This window comes from Saimiri boliviensis, chromosome 9, assembly GCF_048565385.1.
Source record: "Saimiri boliviensis isolate mSaiBol1 chromosome 9, mSaiBol1.pri, whole genome shotgun sequence".
NCBI lineage: Eukaryota > Metazoa > Chordata > Mammalia > Primates > Cebidae > Saimiri > Saimiri boliviensis.
The window spans coordinates 102,210,832-102,227,941 of record NC_133457.1 but is presented as its reverse complement, the minus strand read 5'-3'; the positions used below and the strand labels follow the sequence as shown (position 1 = coordinate 102,227,941).

The window sequence follows — 17,110 nt, the reverse complement described above, 5'->3', positions numbered from 1 at the left end:
GTGGTCTGTATACATTTAGGAGGCACAGTGCAGTTTTGTTACATGGCCATACTGAGTGAGCAGTGGTGAAGTCTTGGGCTTGACCCCGGAAAGGCAGTCCCATCGTTCGATGCACACCCACCAGCTCCTTCTCGTGCTCAGAGCTGCTCCAAGGGGAGATAGCGTCTCTCCTAGAACGAGTGGCATGAGGTGAACCCCAGGCCTGGGCCAGATGCACCAAACTCGCTTCACCCCCAGGCCTCTGTGGGGTCAGCCCTCGCCTCCCAGACACCATCGGGACACTCAGAGCATTGTTCTGCGGTGGCATCAGCCAAATATGCTGGCTGGCTTTTCTCATCCTCCCAGGAATGTGCTCACCACAGAGGGGGGTCCCTCCTGCTGGAGACCCACTGGAGGCGTAGCCTTCAGGGAGCGGGAGGGAAAGCAAGGGCAGAGGTCCTGGGCGTTGGGCTCTGGCTGAAAAGCGGGGCTGGTCCAAGACGCCCTGTCTGAACCTCCGATGCTAAGCTCAAGCTGCGATGGGTTCCCTCCAAGCCCCCATGCCGTGGGTGAGTTGCTTGTTATTCTTTGATGATAAGATCTGGGGAATTTCCGTGTGCTGGTGGACAGGAAGCCAGGCCCTGGACAGCTGAAAGGAATCCAGTTGCCCCCACCGCACCTCCTTTTTCTGCTGCTTCTCTCTCTTCCCCTTCCTGCCTCCCGATTTCATGCTCTCTCTTCCCTCACCCCTCCAGGTGGGTCATATAAATGTAGCCAATGTGGCCTCGGTGACTATCCCCAGAATAACCTTCTAGAACAGGGCAAATTGTCTAAGGAATGATTGAGACCCGACCACACACGTTTCCTCTAGCATCTGGCCCAAGGCCAAGGCCATGGCCACTGGCCTGTGGACGGAGACTTTCAAAGGTCCAGCCCTGCCCAGGACTCCACCTCCAGGAAGAGTCAACAGTTGGGCCACATCCTCCAAGATCCTGGAGGACAATGTTTTCCTTCTTTCCTGCAGAGCCAGAGTTTCCACTCTGCACCACCAGGTCCTGACCTAGTAATTCTCACTCTCTTTTGTCGTTTTTGGCACAAAAGTTTGGTTTTCTTCCCTAGTTGATATCATCTGATCAGAAGTTGGAGCAGATCCCCCCGGGGAACGAAAAGTCAAAGGGCTGGGTAGGCCAGGGCAGCGTTTTCCAAAGAGGGGGATGCGGACCGCCGGTGTTCACGGTCAAAGCCTGAACTTTAATCCCACAGTGAGAAACGACTGTCTCCTCGGGTCTCAGTCCTTCAGGCGACCTCCTGGCAAGTCTCCGAGGATGCTAACTTGCTCTGGCATCCCAAGCCTTGCCAATCTCTCTCTTCAGCAGCAGGCACAGGCCTGAAACTCAGTCCACAGCACATCACTGGATCTGGCCAGAATTGAATATGCATGATTTTGCTTGTATTTTCTTCTTCTCGAGACAGGGTCTCACTCTGTTGCCCAGGCTGGCCTCAAACTCCTGGGCTCAAGCAGTCCTCCTGCCCCAGCCTCCCGAAGTGCTGGGATTGCAGGCATGAGCCACGGCACACACCTACTTGTATTAATTTACTGTTCCTTCCTGCCTCCTACAAACAGACCCCCAGTCTGTTTCCTTAAATGCTGAACTACATGACTCCTTAAAATGCTAAATGGCTAAGGCCCTTCGGCCTCGGTGCTCTTTTCAGAAACATGGGGGTAAAAACTGCCCCTTTGGTGGTGGGTTCGGTCCTGCCTCCTTCTCATCCCCTCATCACTGTGAGCTTGTGCTCTGCAGTGACCCTTGACTTTAGCTCTGTCCAGCAGGTGGTAAGATCGGGGGAACACAGAGGAAGCAGGGGAACAGAGAGGGGAGGTCATCTCCCCTGGCTCACACAGCCGGTGAGTGGCCAGGCAGGGCCAGAGGCCAAGTCTCCCAGTCTGAGCACTTACTGGCAGAGGTGATTCTTCATCTGTGCAATGGGTACAGTCTCACAAGCCTCGTGGAGGGAAGTGACCTTCCGTCCCTGAGAGGCATTCTTCAGTGAGTGTGGGTCATGCTGTTGGCCTCTAAGATCTAGATTATTAGCTCAGATGCCTGCACAGCCCATAGCAGCTGTGTGACATAGGACAATGCTATTTCACCTGCCTGAGCCTCAGTTTTCTCATCTGTAAGTTGGGTGGTAATACAAGTACAAGCCTTTTAGGGTTGTCATGAAGGTGAAGCTGGAGACCGCCGTGTGAGGTGCAGGGCCAGGTGCAGGAGCAGATGTCGGCTCCGATCCTCCCCAGGATGAAGAGGCTGCGGCTCACATGCCCTGGGTCCTGCATGCACCAGGCTGTTCCGGGACACTCGCTGAGCGAATCCTCTCACAGCCTTATGTGCACCTGTGCCACACAGATCCAAACATCCAGGAGCTGGGAGGTGGGATGGCTGGCACAGGGTCAGAAGAGGCAAAGGCAGGATTAGAACCCAGGTCTGTGGGAGCCCAAGCGCGTCCTCTACCCACTGTTCTGCATCCATTCTCCAGCTCCTCCCTCGGAACCCTGGAGCCACAGTGAGGAGTTCTGGGATCCACCCAGCCATTCCTCCGCTGTGTGACCTCAGGCACATTCCTTCCTCTCTCTGTGCCTGTTGGAGTTGCAAGAGGAGAGGTGGAGGGGTAATTCTGCATCGTGAGCGCCCTCCTTTCTCCCCGCTGCAGAGAAGAGCATTCCTCTTCGCATCCTCTATGAGAAGTACTGTGACTGCCTCACGGAGTCCAACCTCATCAAGGTGCGGGGCCTCCTGATGGAGCAAGCTACCAACAGCTACCTGCTGGCAGAGAGGGACCTCTACCTGGAGAATCCAGAGATCAAGATCCGGGTAAGGACAAGCTGGGCAAGGGGCAGGGTCCCAGGACAGCTCGGCACTGGGGAGAGGGCAGATCCCCACCCCCACCCCCCCACCTGCATCCCTGCAAGCTCCAGACCTCTGGTGCCTTAATGATCCTCGAATCCAAGCCTCATCGAAGAAAAGCATCATGAAGCCTAGAGAACTGGGAACTGGTAGCCTCTAGGAGTGAATCGAAAAATCCCAGAGTGATAGGGTCATGGAACTTGGAGATCTTAGAATCATCAATCCTTAAAATGCTATGCTACTAAGGCTGGAGCCCCCAGGCACTGGGCACTGGTGGGGCAGAGAGGGGTGGGGGAGAGAAGGGCACAGACTAGAGTGTCACTGCCTGAATTTGTACCAGGGCAGCCCTGGGCAGGTGACTTTGCCCCTCTGTACCTCAGTTTATTCATCTGTAATATGGGGTTAATAATAGCACTGAGGGGGGTTGTAAGAATTAAAAGCATATCAACAGGAAACACATAGATATGGAAACTCGCACATATTAGCTCAGTGAATCCTCCCAAGAACCCTCAGCCCGGCATTTCTCTCCATAAAGAAACCAAGGTGTGTAGAATGGGGAGTAACTTCCTGAGGTCACACAGTGAGGAATAGGCAGAGATCAGCCGGGCCCAAAAGCCTGTGATCTTTCCCCTCCAGACGCTGGGACAAGGGAGGCACTTTGGACATCCCCTGGGTCACGTGGAGCCTCACTGCTGCTCCATGCAGGAGACCGGGGCAGGTGACACAATCCGTGTTTTCCAGATGAAGAAACTGAGGCACAGAGGTCGGGGGTGATTGTGACAGAGCTGAGAACAGCTTTGTTTAGCAAACATTGGGCCAAACTGCCGCAAATATAGACGGCCCAGCCCAGATCCCACCTGCCCCTGACATCTGCCCTATGCCCTCTTCCAGATCCTCGGGGAGCCCAAACAGAAACGCAAGTTGGTGGCCGAGGTGTCCCTGCGGAACCCGCTCACTGTGTCCCTGGCAGGCTGCACCTTCACTGTGGAGGGGGCCGGCCTGACCGAGGAGCAGAAGACGGTGGAGATGTAAGTGCTGGCTGCTCTAGCTTCGGGGCATGGGGGAAGAGGGCAGATACCAGTGGGGGTAGGGACTCTCCTTAGGCCCCAAGCCCTGACCGAGACCCACTCCTCTCATCTCCCACACGCACCTGCACCCAGTGTCCCTCCCAGACACCCTGGGGCCAGAGTTCCCACCGTCACATCCTCTCTCAATGCTGACACCTCCCATGCTCAGATCTGCACAGACCTCCACAGTGACATCATCCGTCACTAGGCACTCACCTGCCGACACACGCATCCTCACATACACAGGCACCTGCCCTCCGAATGTCCACACATGTGCGTGCACACATGTGTGTTTCCTCATAGATACCTAGCTGCACACATACATATGAGCACATACTTCTTATTTTTGACTTTTTTACTGTGATATAAGTTATATACGGTAAAAAGCACAGATCACCTGTGTACAGCTCCATGGATTTTCACACACTTGGCTACCTGAGCACACCCACTTGTACCCTCAAATGCACCATCCGCTTTTATGCACACAAACACACGTGTGCACACGCACTGTACACTCTAGGAGGGTGGATTGTCCAGGCCCCGCAGAGGGCCGAGAATGAGGCCCATTGGTGATTGTCAGCATTAGCTCGAATTCATGGAGACATTGTGCTGGGCCTCGGAAGCTGCGTGTCTTCCTGGCTGGACCCCAGCAGGGGGGAACCAGGCCTGAGGCCCCTTCGCTCACCACCCGCTCTCTCACTGCAGCCCAGACCCCGTGGAGCCAGGGGAGGAAGTCAAGGTGAGGGTGGACCTGCTGCCGCTCCACGTGGGCCGCCACAAACTGGTGGTGAACTTCGAGAGCGACAAGCTGAAGGCTGTGAAGGGCTTCCGGAATGTGATCATTGGCCCTGCCTAAGGGACCCCTGTCCCCAGCCCCACGTCAGCCTGCTGAGAGCACCCACCTTGATCCCGGTCTTCATCCCAAGCTAATGAGCAAAATATGTCCCTTCTTCCACCCCAGACCCCAGAGCAGGGTGAGCAGCCTGTGGGGGCTCTTAGGGATTGAATGTGCTCCTGGCCCATCTAAGCCCCCGATCCTGTGGGTCCCCACTCACCCCCTTAGCTGTGAGGAATGCTCTGTGCCAGAAGCAGTGGGAGCCCTGACCTTGGCTGACTGGGGCCGGGGTGAGAGAGGAAAGACCCACATTCTCTATTCTGCCCAGAGGCACTTTGGAAAGCCATTGGCCGCCCGCCATATTGTTTGATCTACTCCATAGCCCCTTAAAGTGGCCAAAAAAGGGGCAACGTGCCCCTTGGCTGGATCAGGAAATCCAGCTCCCTGACTGCACCCTGTACCTCTTCCACCCAGCCCCAGGGGCCCTCGGGACAGCCAGAGCTGGGTGGGGACAGCAATAGGCCCAAGGTCCCCTCCATATCCCAGCAGCCCCAGCTTAATAGCCCTTCCCCTCAACCTCACCATTGTGAAGCACCTACTATGTGCTGGGTGCCTCCGACACTTTTGCTGGGGCTCATGGGGCCGCCAACCCATTTAATCACCATGGGAAACTGTTGTGGGAGCTGCTTACAGGATGAGGAGACTGAGGCTTGGAGAGGGGAGCGGCCGCCTCCGCACCAGTGGCCTCGTGATTATTAGCAAGGCTGGGTAATGTGAAGGCCCAAGAACAGAGTCAGGGCCTCTGACTCTGAGTCCACTGCTCCATTGATAACTGTAGCCCGACCTGAGACTGTCAGAGAGGCTGTCTGGGACCTGACAAAAAAATAAAAAAGGTTCAGTTGAGACAAGAAGGTGGGGAAGGAACTGGCGAACTGGGAGTCAGAGCCCTGGGCTGGGTTCAGGCCCCATGTCTGGCCAGGCACTGCCTTCCCCTCTCCGGGCCTCGGTTTCCTCCTTGGTCAGAGGAGCGATTAAACCAGCTCATCTCCAGGGGTCCACTCCATGCTTGCAATGCTTTTGCATGGCACGGCCTTGCATAAATAACCACAAGGTCCATTCCCTGCTCCACAAAGCCTTAGAGCACAGGCCCAGGATGTTTCTGAGAGTGAAACCATGACTGTGACTACCTTCTCTCCCCAGACCTGTCCTGGTCCCCTCCTGTGCCCGGGGACTACCCTTCAGATCCTAGTTGTAGGGGAGAAGAGTCCTGGACATCGCCCCCACCCCCGCCGCCCTACCCTGCCCGCTGCAATGAGCCTGCCCGCTGCAATGCCTACGCTTCCCAAGAGCCTTCACTGCCAGTGCTGGCCACTAACCAACAAGGCTGGCACCCAGCTGCCCCTTCTCTGCAGGGCGAGGGCCCCCAAACACAGCCCCTGCCCCTGAGGAAGCTGGGGAGCCCATGAGTTGTCAGCTTTGATTTTACCTCTAGCTCTTTCTACATGACTGGGCCTCCCTCAGGCTGGAAGAAGTGGGGGTTCTCTATTGGAGGTGAGGTCACAGCCTCCAGGGCCCCCCAAATCCCAGAGAAGGACTTGGAGAGAATCACGCTGTTGCATTTAAACTTTCTGCTTTGCACAGGGAGGAGTCACACCATGAATCAGAATGTAGATTTTCTCTATACATAGAACCGTATTTCTCTACAGTTTTATAAAAGCTTTTGGGTTCCAAGCAGGTAGCAGATGCGCTTCTGGACTGCAAGGAACAAACATTGAAATAAAATAGTTTATTTTTCACATTCAAACCAGGTCTGGTCTGGTCCTTTAAGAGTTTGGAGGCAGATGGGTAGGTGAGATGGCTCACACCTGGACCCCCACCTCCTGCTTAAAAGTCTTTCCTGAGCCTCAGCCCTGTCCCTGGGTTTAAATTTTACTGGCATTCAAGGTCCTACGCCAGGCGTCCCCAAACTTTTTACACAGGGGGCCAGTTCACTGTCCCTCAGACCGTTGGAGGGCCGCCACATACTGTGCTCCTCTCACTGACCACCAATGAAAGAGGCGCCCCTTCCTGAAGTGCGGCGGCGGGGGGGGGGGGGGGCGGATAAATGGCCTCAGGGGGCCGCGTGCGGCCCGCGCCGTAGTTTGGGGACGCCTGCCCTACACAGTCTGGCTCCATCCCTGGCCCCTTCCACCAACAATCTGTTTGAGGGCCACACTTCACTTCCTGCATCCCCAGAATACCCCGTGCAGTTGCCCACCTCTTGGCTTTTGCACATGTACTTCCCTGAGCCTGGAATGCCCCTCCTCTCCTTTTTCTGTTTGGCAAACTCCTACTCATCCTATAATGTTTAACACCCAAGTCACCTCTTGGGTGAAGCCTTTCCTGATTTCTTTTCAGGCCCCCAGAGTCCTGGAATATGGGCCACTTCAAACATTTCTCACAGTAAATTTTACTTTCACATTGGCCTATCTATCCCCTTCTCTATCCTCTCTGAAGCCCTCCAGGCAGGGACAACGAATTGGTAAATCGGTGTTTTCCAACTCAGCTCCCCCAAGGCCTGTGCTGTCCAAAAGAAATAAAACATGAGCTACAATTGCAAGCCATATATGGAATTTAGAATTTTCTAATGACCACACTGAAAAGAGTAAAACGCAATAGGTGGAATTAGCTTTAATAATGTATTTTAGTTAATCCAACATATCCAAAACATTATTTCAACACATAATCGATATAAGAATTATTAGTAAGATGTTTGACTTTCTTATTTTCATATTCAATCTTTGAAACGTGGTGTGTATTTTACACTGACAGCCCGTCTCAATTCGAACGTTGCATTTCAAGCGCTCAGTAGCCAGTCTGGCTAGTATCAGATGAAGCAGGTCCAGACTGCGATTCCATGGATGTGGGGACTTGGTCATTCATCTCATTCCCTACTCATGAATGTCTGTTGAATGAATAGATGATGGGGATAGTCCCCACCCTCGGGGAACTCCTGTCGAAAGACATGACATGCACATAAAAACAATAAACCAAAATAAAAACACGACATCATGCGCTCTGGGGGCCGAATCCTTCTGTTCCTTTGACTCTACAGTCTGGTGCTGGCTGGTGGCTGGAGAATTGTATGAGTGACTCACTGGCTGGAAAACAGAAACCACACTACTACTATTTCAGGAAGAGAGGGAGTTCACAGAGGAAGTCCATTCCAGAAGTATCCAAAGGGGTGGAGGAGCAGACGGGAGAAGGAGTGTGACCCAGAAATTAGGAAGCTGCTGCAAAGCCCACGAGCTGGTGCCCAGCAGCCCTAGAACCAGCCTAGCTGCTGGAAAATACGGAGCCTGCAGAAGCCACCCGAGGCTGCAGTCAGAGGCCGGCTGGCATCTCCCCTCCTCAGGCCTCCTTCCCACTGGCAGATCTGAACCAGAAACCAGCTGGCAACTGGCTCTGGAAATGTCATATTCCAGCTTTCAGCTCCGTGAAATACAGAGAGGGCAAGCCAGGGCAGGGAGGGAGTAGTTGAGACTTTTACTATCGCCTTTACTATCCTCTCTACCTAATGAACTCTTACTCAACCTGCAAAAGCCTGCTCCAAAGAGGCCTCCCCTGTGAAGACTTCCTGGACTGCAGCCAACTGCTTTGACCTCTGGGTCTCCCCAGCCCTTTAGGGTACTGGATACTCGCAGCCTAAGTTGGGAATAGCTGTTTCTGTGCCTGTCCCCTGTTCTGGAGCACCCCGAGGGCAGGGTCAGGGCACAGTCCTGACAAGGGCTGCCAACTTTGGCTCCCAGGCCTGACGGCCTCCCAGCCACAGAGCAGGGGCAAGGCTGCTCCAGCCAGCTCTTCTAACACTAGGCAGGTGCAGAGGCCTCCCTGAGCAGCCCCCAAGCTTGCCTCACTCCAGGAACCCAGGAAGGGGAAGGATACTGACCCTTTGGGCGCATATGTCCATTTTATAGACAGAGAAAATGGGCCTGAGGCTCTGCTCCTCAAGCCCCATGTCCAGGCTGAGTCTGGGCCAGACAAGGGCAGTGCTGGGCACCACCCCGGCAGGTCAGGGCTGCCAGGTCACCCAAGCTCTGCTCATAGCCTGGTGCCAGCGCCTGGACTCTGGATCAGAGCTGCCTCTGCCACAGACTCACAGTGTGGCTTCAAGCAGATTGTCAGCCTCTCTGTGCCTCCACTTCCTTGTCAAATGGTGACGGCATGGTGTCCACTCCCATGACTGATGTGCAGGTTCAGTACAATCATGCACATCCGGGACCCAGTCACCTCTCAGCCTAGTTATCTGTCGTCCTAACAGCCAGCGTTGACTGTAGGTCGGAAGTCCTTACCTGCGTCGAGTTATTTACTGTCTCCATTTTACAGATTAAAATACAGAGGCATAGAAAGGTTAAGCAGTTTGCCCAAAGTCACACAGCCGGTAAGCTGCAGCGCCGGGATGTGAACCCAGGCAGCTGCCCTCCCCAGAACAGGGCCTAGTCTAGAGAAGGCCCAGCTTCTACGTGCACCCTACCCCCCTACCATGTTCCAGGCTCCCAGGGCAGGGGCCCCACACAAGCTCTGACAGTCCTCATGGAGAGGGCTTCTGATCGGGTCCATCCTCCCACCCCTAAAAGACTTTCTTTTCTTCCGCCGCCTTTGTTTACCTAGGATGCCCGCCAGCTCACCCCTCGGCCTCAAGCCAAGCCCAGAACAGCAGACCGTTGATGGAGTCTGGGAAGGAGCAGGAGAGGGTGGAAAGCCAAGCCACGGCCTCCTAGAAGCACGTTTACTTGGGACTGGCACTGAGACAGAACACACACTCCCCCAGCCTCCCCACCTGCCTCCCCAGCAGGCCTGGGCAGAGGCGCAGAGACACATCGGGAGTCGGAGAAACCCTGTGTTCCATTTCAAAGGGGAAAGGCCAGAGGGACCCATCACGGAAGCAAAAGTGAAGAAAAAATGATGGTGCACACAGCCTTGAGAACGCAGGCTCTATGGTGACAACCGGTCCGTGAAGGTCACGGGCACAATGTGGAGCAAGAGAGGCAGACGCACAGGGCGACGCGGTTCCACCCAAGTGGAGTTCACTGACACCCGCGAGGGGGCTTCCCCTGTGGGAGAGCGATCGAAGGCAGCCTGGGGGGCTGTGGGACCCTGGGATGGGTTTGATTTTCTTCATCCGGGTGCTGGGTAAACACGGACATTCAGCTTGCGAAGCTGCGTCAACCGCCTGCTGTTTGTACGCATGGTATACTTCAATGTGAGTTTTAAGAACTACAGTACTCAAGGGTTCTGCGAGTTCAAAGGCATGGAGAAAAGGGAAGCGGCGTTTTTGAGTCACACTCCACGCCGGGCGCTATGCAGGGCCTTCTCGGGGCACACAGGGTGTTTCTGAGGGCAAGCCTGAGGTCAGGTGCCTCGGGCAACTCAGGTCTGGAGTCCCCTCAGTACCTTTTTCTGGGAGATGGGGGTTCCAGTAGGACATCCTCCTAGGGAAATTGTGAGCCTTACACAAGGGGCTTCATATGTGAAAAATAAGACTGTGAGGCCCGGTGCAGTGGCTCACGGCTGTGATCTCAGCACTGTGAGAGGCTGAGGTGGGAGGATCACTTGAGTTCTGGAGTTTGAGACCAGCCTGGGCAACATGGTGAAACCTCATGTCTACAAAAAATATAAAAAATTAGCTGGGCTGGTTGAAACAGATTTACTGAGGAAATCTGCCTTTACTCAGTAAGTTAACTCCATTTACAGATGTGGAAACCGAGGCACCAGGGGTCAAGGGCATGCCCACAGTCCCAGAGCCAAGGGCTGAGCCTAAGCCTGCCCTCTTTCACTCATCTTGAACAAACCCAAGTGCCCACAATGTGGTCAGCCTGTGGTGCTCACGGGAAGGGCTAAGAGAGGCTCCGGCTCCAGCTCCAAGAGTGAGGCTGCCCCACCCCAGGGTCTCGGGCAAGTGCGCCATCCCCCATCTCTCTTGTTTCGTGATTCTCAGGAAGCCAGTCAGCACGCCTCTGACACACTGGAGCGCCCAGTCGCTGCCCTGTTACCCAAGCCTGGGACTAGACTGTGAAAGGGAACAGGTCTTGTAAGCTGTAAAATGATATGGAAGTGGAGGCCAGCAGGAACTCTGGCCTCCAGTCAAGAGATTGGTGAGATCAGCGAGGGTGACTGAGGCTTATTTATTTAACCAGTGCCTGTTACTGGGTGAGCGGGGAGTAAGTGGCTGCTAATTCCAGATAAGAGGGCATGGCCTGGACACAGACATGGGCTGTGGCTTGGAGACACCTAGGTACATCTGAGATACACAGAAGAGACGGACTCATTCATTCAACATCTTTTTTTGCCCCCCACATGGGCCAGGTGCTGTATGAGGCCCCGGGGACAGACCTGCCCCACAGAGCATTCCAGCAGACCACCAGTGTGAAGCGGGCATGCAGGAGGGGGGACTAGGGCTCAGAGTCACGGGGCCATTGCCACGACTAGAAGAGCCGGGCGCCCTCTCACGGGCAGCACGTGCATGAGCGAACCGGGCCCTCACTTCGCCCTCTGAGGCAGAGCCAGCTTCACAGCGGAGTTGCCCTTATCCCAAATGCTCGGGACTAGAAGACTTTTGGATGTGGGTTTTTAGCATATTTTCATATATTTGCATTATACTTAAGTTCAGCATGCTTAATCCAAAAATCTGAAATTCAAAATACTCCAATGAACATTGCCTTTCAGCATCATGTCAGTGAAAAAGCCAGAGTTTCATGCCAAAAAGTCATTCATTATGCCAGTCAAACAGTTTCATTTTGGAGCGTTTCAAATTTTGGATTTTCATATTAGGGATATTCTACAGAGGAAGAAACGGAGGCCCAGAGACGTTATGGGACAGGCCCAACATCACAAAACTAGAAAACTGATGGAGCTGGGAGGCCTACCAGGCAAGCGACGTCCACAGGAATTGCTCTAACCTCCTGCTCTGTTGTCATTGGTCACAGGCTGGGGACTTACAAACGGAGAACATCCTAGACAAGGGAGTCAGAGAAGGCCTCTCTGGAAGCTCCTATGGAAGCTGAGAGCCTGGGGAGGAAGAGTCAGTCCAGGAAAGGGTGAGGGGTAGGTGGGAGAGTTTGTGAGCTGGGGAGTCTGTGAGCCCAGGAAAGCGGGGAGAAATAGGTGGGGGAGTTTCCGAGCTGGGGAGTTTGTGAGCCCAGGAAAGGGGGGAGAAGTAGGTGGGGGTGTTTGTGAGCTGGGGAGTCTGTGAGTGAGGAAAGGTGAGGGAGAAGTAGGTGGGGGAGTTTGTGAGCTGGGGCTGGGGAGTCAGGTAGGGGCCTGAGGTGAGCACCAGGCAGAGGCGACTTCCTGAGAAGCTGATGACATTTAAGCCTCAGGGAGACTCATCTGCAGGGCCCCGTACCAGGAATCCCAGGGAGCTGGGCAGTGTTCACACAGGGCAGGGATCCAGGTTGCTGTCAGGAAGCATTTGAATGCGCACGTTTCTGGGAAACAGGCTCAAAAACGCTCAGAAGAAAGGAATCGAAACTTGAAAGTCTCCAGCAATTTGTGGTGATTTCATTTCACATTCTTTATAAATATTTACTTTTGTACTCAGTTTTGTATTTATCATTTTCTTTCATCTTTTATCTTGTTTTGTTCTGAGACTGAGTCTTGCTCTGTTGCCCAGGCTGGAGTGCAATGGCGCCGTCTCGGCTCACTGCAAACTCAGCCTCCTGGGTTCAAGCGATTCTCATGCCTCAGCTTGCCGCGTAGCTGGGATTACAGGCACACGCCACCATGCCGGGCTAATTTTTGTATTTTGTGATCTGCCTGCCTCAGCCTCCCAAAGTGCTGGGATTACGGGTGTGAGCCACCACGCCCGGCCAGTGTCTGGCATCTTTTACTTAACGTGTTTGAAGATTCAGCCGCGTTGCTGCATGAGGCTGCGCTGTGTTCCTTCTCGTTCCTAAGTGGCCCTTTGAATGACAATATCACAGCTTCCATATCCATTCAGCAAGCGCTGCATTTGGGGGTTGTTTTCAGCTTTGGGATATTTGGGGGAAAAGCTGCCACGAATTTTCTTGCATGTGTCTTTTGGGGGACATACGGGCTCATTTCTGTTGGGTAAACATCCATGAGGGGAGGTGCCGCCTCACAGAGAGAGATGAATGTTCTGTGTTAGAAGATTCGGGGGCTGCAAATTGTGTTCCGGCGTGGCCGCTCCAGTTCCTCTCTCCTCCCAGCTGTGGAGGAAAGTCCTGCCACTATCTTGGCTGAGGCAGGAGAATTGTTTGAACCCAGAGGTGGAGGTTGCAGTGAGCCAAGATCGTGCTACTGCACTCCAGCCTGGGCAACACAACAAGACTTCATCTCAAAAACAACAACAGGCCGGGTATGGTGGCTCACGCCTGTAATCCCAAAACTCTGGGAGGCCAAGGCAGGCAGATCATGAGGTCAGGAGCTCAAGATCATCCTGGCCAACATGGCAAAACCCTGTCTCTACTAAAAATACAAAAATTAGCTGGGTGTGGTGGCGTGTGCCTGTAGTCCCAGCTACTTGGGAGGCTGAGGCAGGAGAATTGCTTAAACCCGGGAGATGGAAGTTGCAGTGAGCCAAGATCATGCCACCGCACTCCAGTCTGGCCATGAGCTGGGTGTGGGATGGCCCCTCAGAGTTTCCACAAGCAGAGTTGGCCAGGGAAGAAATGAAGGGGGAGTTTGCTGAGAAAGAGAGACTTGTCTTCCAGGGGAAGTGGGGCCTGGTGGTACCAGGGCACTCAGCTTGGGCCGGGCTGGTGTACAGAGCGAGACCCTGTCTCAAAAAACAAACCAACAAACAAACAAAGAGGGGCCATCAATGGGGATGTCAGGAGCTATCAGGGGCTAGAGGGAGGACTGGTTTCTGATTGTTCCACACCGAGAGTCAGTCAACTTTTGCCCAGCCAGGCCTAAAGCCAAGACTGTACACCAGCCCAGCCCAAGCTGAGTGCCCTGGCACCACCAGGCCCCACTCTCCCTGGAAGACAAGTCTCTCTCTCTCTCAGCCAACTCCCCCTTCATTCCTTCCCTGGCCAACCCTGCTTGTGGAAACTCAGAGGGGCCGCCCCACACCCAGCTGGTGGCAGCCACCCAATCACCACTGCACCGGCAATTTGTCTCTCTTCAATCATGAGTCTGATTTTTCTTTTTCCTCTTCCCTGTTTCATGAATGCAAGCTTCTGTGAGGCCCTCTTAGAGGTGGACTTCAAGCTTGATGATGTCGCATCTTGTTTCACAGAGAGCCCTGGTGGCCCTGGCGACGTGGATGGTGCTAACCTATTTTACAGATGAGGAAAGTGAGGCCCAACGAGGTGAAGGGACTTAGGGCCGTGATCACCGCCCAACAAGGGACAGAGCTGGATTTTAACAATAAGTCCAGTAACAAGTTTGCTCCCACGTTCGGCGCTAAGCAGTGGCCGGCTCTGTGCTAAGCACTGTGTGCATTCGCCCATCCAGTCCTCACGATGACTCCACAGAGGAAGCTGCAGTTATTACCAGTCCTGTTTTCTACAACTGGCTTTTGAAGTTGTCCAGGCAAGAAAAGTACACAAATTATAACGGCCTGATGAGTTTCCACAGACTGAACACGCCCATGGAACTCGCTCACATTACAAAACAGAACGTAAGCTGTAACACCAAAAGCATTGGTAATAAAGGAGAAGACTGATAAACTGGACTTCATAAAAGTTTAACACTTTTCCATTTCATAGAATGTCATAAAGAAAGTGAAAAGACAAGCCATGGGATGGGGGAAACATTTGCAAATTATGTATCTGAGTTTAGCATCCAGGATATATAAAGAACCCTTATAATTCAGCAATAGGAAGGTAAATAGCCTGGGTGCAGTGGCGCATGCCTGTAATTTCAGTGCTTTAAGAGGCTGAGGCAGGAGGATGTCTTGAGGCCAGGAGTTTAAGACCAGCCTGGGCAATATAGCAAGACCCCATTTCTACCAAAAAAAAAAAAAATTAGCCGGACCTGGTGGCACATAATAGTCACAGTTACTCTGGAGGCTGAGGAAGGAGGATTGCTTGAGCCCAGGAGTTGGAGGCTGCAGTAAGCTATGATGGCACTACTGCACTCCAGCCTGGGTGACAGACAGATACCTTGTCCCCTTCCCCCCACAAAATAAATGAAGAAAGGATTTGAATAGGCATTTCTCCATACAAGTTATACAAATGGGCCGGGCTCAGTGGCTCATGCCTATAGTCCCAGCACTTTGGGAGGCCGAGGCGGGTGGATCACCTGAGGTCAGGAGTTCGAAACTAGCCTGGCCAACACGGCAAAACCCTGTCTGTACCAAAACTACAAAAATTGGCTGGGTGTGGTGGCGGGGGCCTGTAATACCAGCTACCCAGGAGGCTGAGGCAGGAGAATCGTTTGAACCAAGGAGGCGGAGTTTGCAGTGAGCCAAGATTGCGGCATTGCACTCTAGCCTGGGCGACAGAGCAAGACTTTGTCTCAAAAAAAAAAAGCTATACAAATGGCTAACAAGCCCATGAAAAAGTGCTCCTGCTCAACATCATTAGCCACTGAGAGATGAAAATCAAAACCACAAATAGCTGCCACTTCACCCCAGCAGATGCTATGATCCATAAGACAGATAATAAAAAGTGTGGGCGAGGAGGTGGAAAAGTTAAAACCTTCATACGCTGCTCTGGAAACATCAAATCGTGCCGCCGCCTTGGCAAACAGCTTGGCAGTTCTTCAAAAAGTTAAACGTAGAGCTGCCATTTTTCCTATCAATTCCATTCCTGGTGGAATTACAGAATAAAACACATACGCCCACATAAAAGTGGGGCACAAATATTCCTGGAAGCCAAAAAGTAGAAACAACCCAAGCATCTATCAGTGGATGATAGTAAACATCCATTCTTTGAATTGAGTCAATAAACGAGTAAACAAATACAGTATATTCATGCAATGGAATATTAGTCTGCAATGAAAAGGAATAAAGTACTGACACATGCTACAACACGGATGAAACTTGAAAACGTCACTCCTAAATGAAAAATTCCAGTCACAAAAGACCACATATTGTACAATTTCATTTATATGAAATGTTCAGAATAAATAAACAGATAGAAGGTAGATTAGTGGTTGCTTATGCCTGTGGTGATGGGAGGGGCAGGAGGATAAGGAATGACTTAATGATCAATTTTCTTTTAGGATGATGAAAATGTTCTAAAATTAAATTATGGTGATGGTCACACAACTCTTAAATATACTTAAAACCACTGAATTGTACACTTTAGACAGGGGGAGTCTGTGGTATGTGAATTATATCTCGATAGAGCAGTTTAAAATAAAAAGACACTCCATGCCTTATTCATGCTGTTTTCCTACTTGAGCTGCCCCTACCTTCTCCTATGTCTGTGGTGTCCAAAAATAACACATTTCTAAGGCCTGACTCAAATGCCATTACAGATTTCCTTAATACGTTCCAATCAATTCACCATCATCCACTCAGAGATTATTTAAAAGGCACCTATCATGTGCCTGGCATTTATGACGTTTTACATGATTACTTAAGGACCCATTTCATCTCTGCTACTCTACTATCAACTTTGGGAGATTGTATCTTACTTCCTGCATACTCAGAATCCAGCAATGTGACCAGCACACAGTTGGCACTCAAAGAAGGTATGGGAATTCATTCTAAATGTCCTTTATCTCACACCAGCTTCCCCCCAGGAAACAGGTCGTCAATGGAAGGTTTCAGGCTTGATTAATTATTGCTAGCCCTAGAGAATAACCTAGCACTTAATAGAAGTTTGTTTGTTTCTTTGTTTTTGAGTAAACACAAAATGATTAAATGATGATGGCTTTAGTTTCTACCATGACTGTCCAGCCAAAGGTTTTAAAAGGGGGAGAGATGTACCTCCAGATTTGGGAGGAGGGGTACAGATAAGTGAGGATTAGCAATCTAGATGGGGAACTGCAGGAAGGAAGGCATGTAGCCTTACAAATATCTACTGGGAACAGAAACCATGAAAAGTACCAGCAGAATTAGAACCAAATAGCGATGGTTGCACAACATTATGAATGTATTTAGTACCACTGAACTGCATACTTTAAAATGACAAAAATGATAAGCTTTATGTTACATATATTTTACAACAATTTTAATAATTAAAAAATACAGAGAAACCCGAATAGAACTTCTAAAAATGAAAAACGCAATAACTGAAACATAGAAGTCGATAGTTGGGTTTGATAGAAGTTTAAACAGAGCTAAAGAAAAAATGAGTGAGGCAGAAGATAAATGATCCAGAATATAGTACAGAGAAGTAGACAGTTGTAAAACATAAAAGAGAAGTTGG

General features: G+C 51.9%; 2 protein-coding genes across 5 annotated transcripts in view; one reads left to right on the top strand and one right to left on the bottom strand.

Annotated features, from left to right (window-relative positions):
• TGM2 (transglutaminase 2) overlaps positions 1 to 6,588 on the top strand; it is a 37,666-nt gene extending 31,078 nt beyond the window's left edge. For 3 of the 4 annotated variants that reach the window (XR_012519351.1, XR_012519352.1, XR_012519350.1), the window contains one exon: positions 2,689 to 2,777. Coding sequence is in view for 1 of the 4 variants with exons in the window: in XM_003936370.3 (XP_003936419.2) it covers positions 2,689 to 2,849; positions 3,774 to 3,910; positions 4,655 to 4,805 (449 nt within the window). In the remaining 3 variants the exon portion in view is untranslated. Of the gene's footprint in view, positions 1 to 2,688; positions 2,850 to 3,773; positions 3,911 to 4,654 lie in introns of those variants that run through there. The other variant, XM_003936370.3, reaches the window with a different exon arrangement.
• Positions 6,589 to 7,573: 985 nt separating this feature from the next.
• Positions 7,574 to 17,110, bottom strand: part of RPRD1B (regulation of nuclear pre-mRNA domain containing 1B) — a 91,359-nt gene continuing 81,822 nt past the window's right edge. Inside the window, exon 7 of the mRNA XM_074406511.1 lies at positions 7,574 to 7,776. Within this exon, the coding sequence (XP_074262612.1) occupies positions 7,708 to 7,776 (69 nt within the window). The 3' untranslated portion in view covers positions 7,574 to 7,707. The remainder of the gene's footprint in view (positions 7,777 to 17,110) is intronic.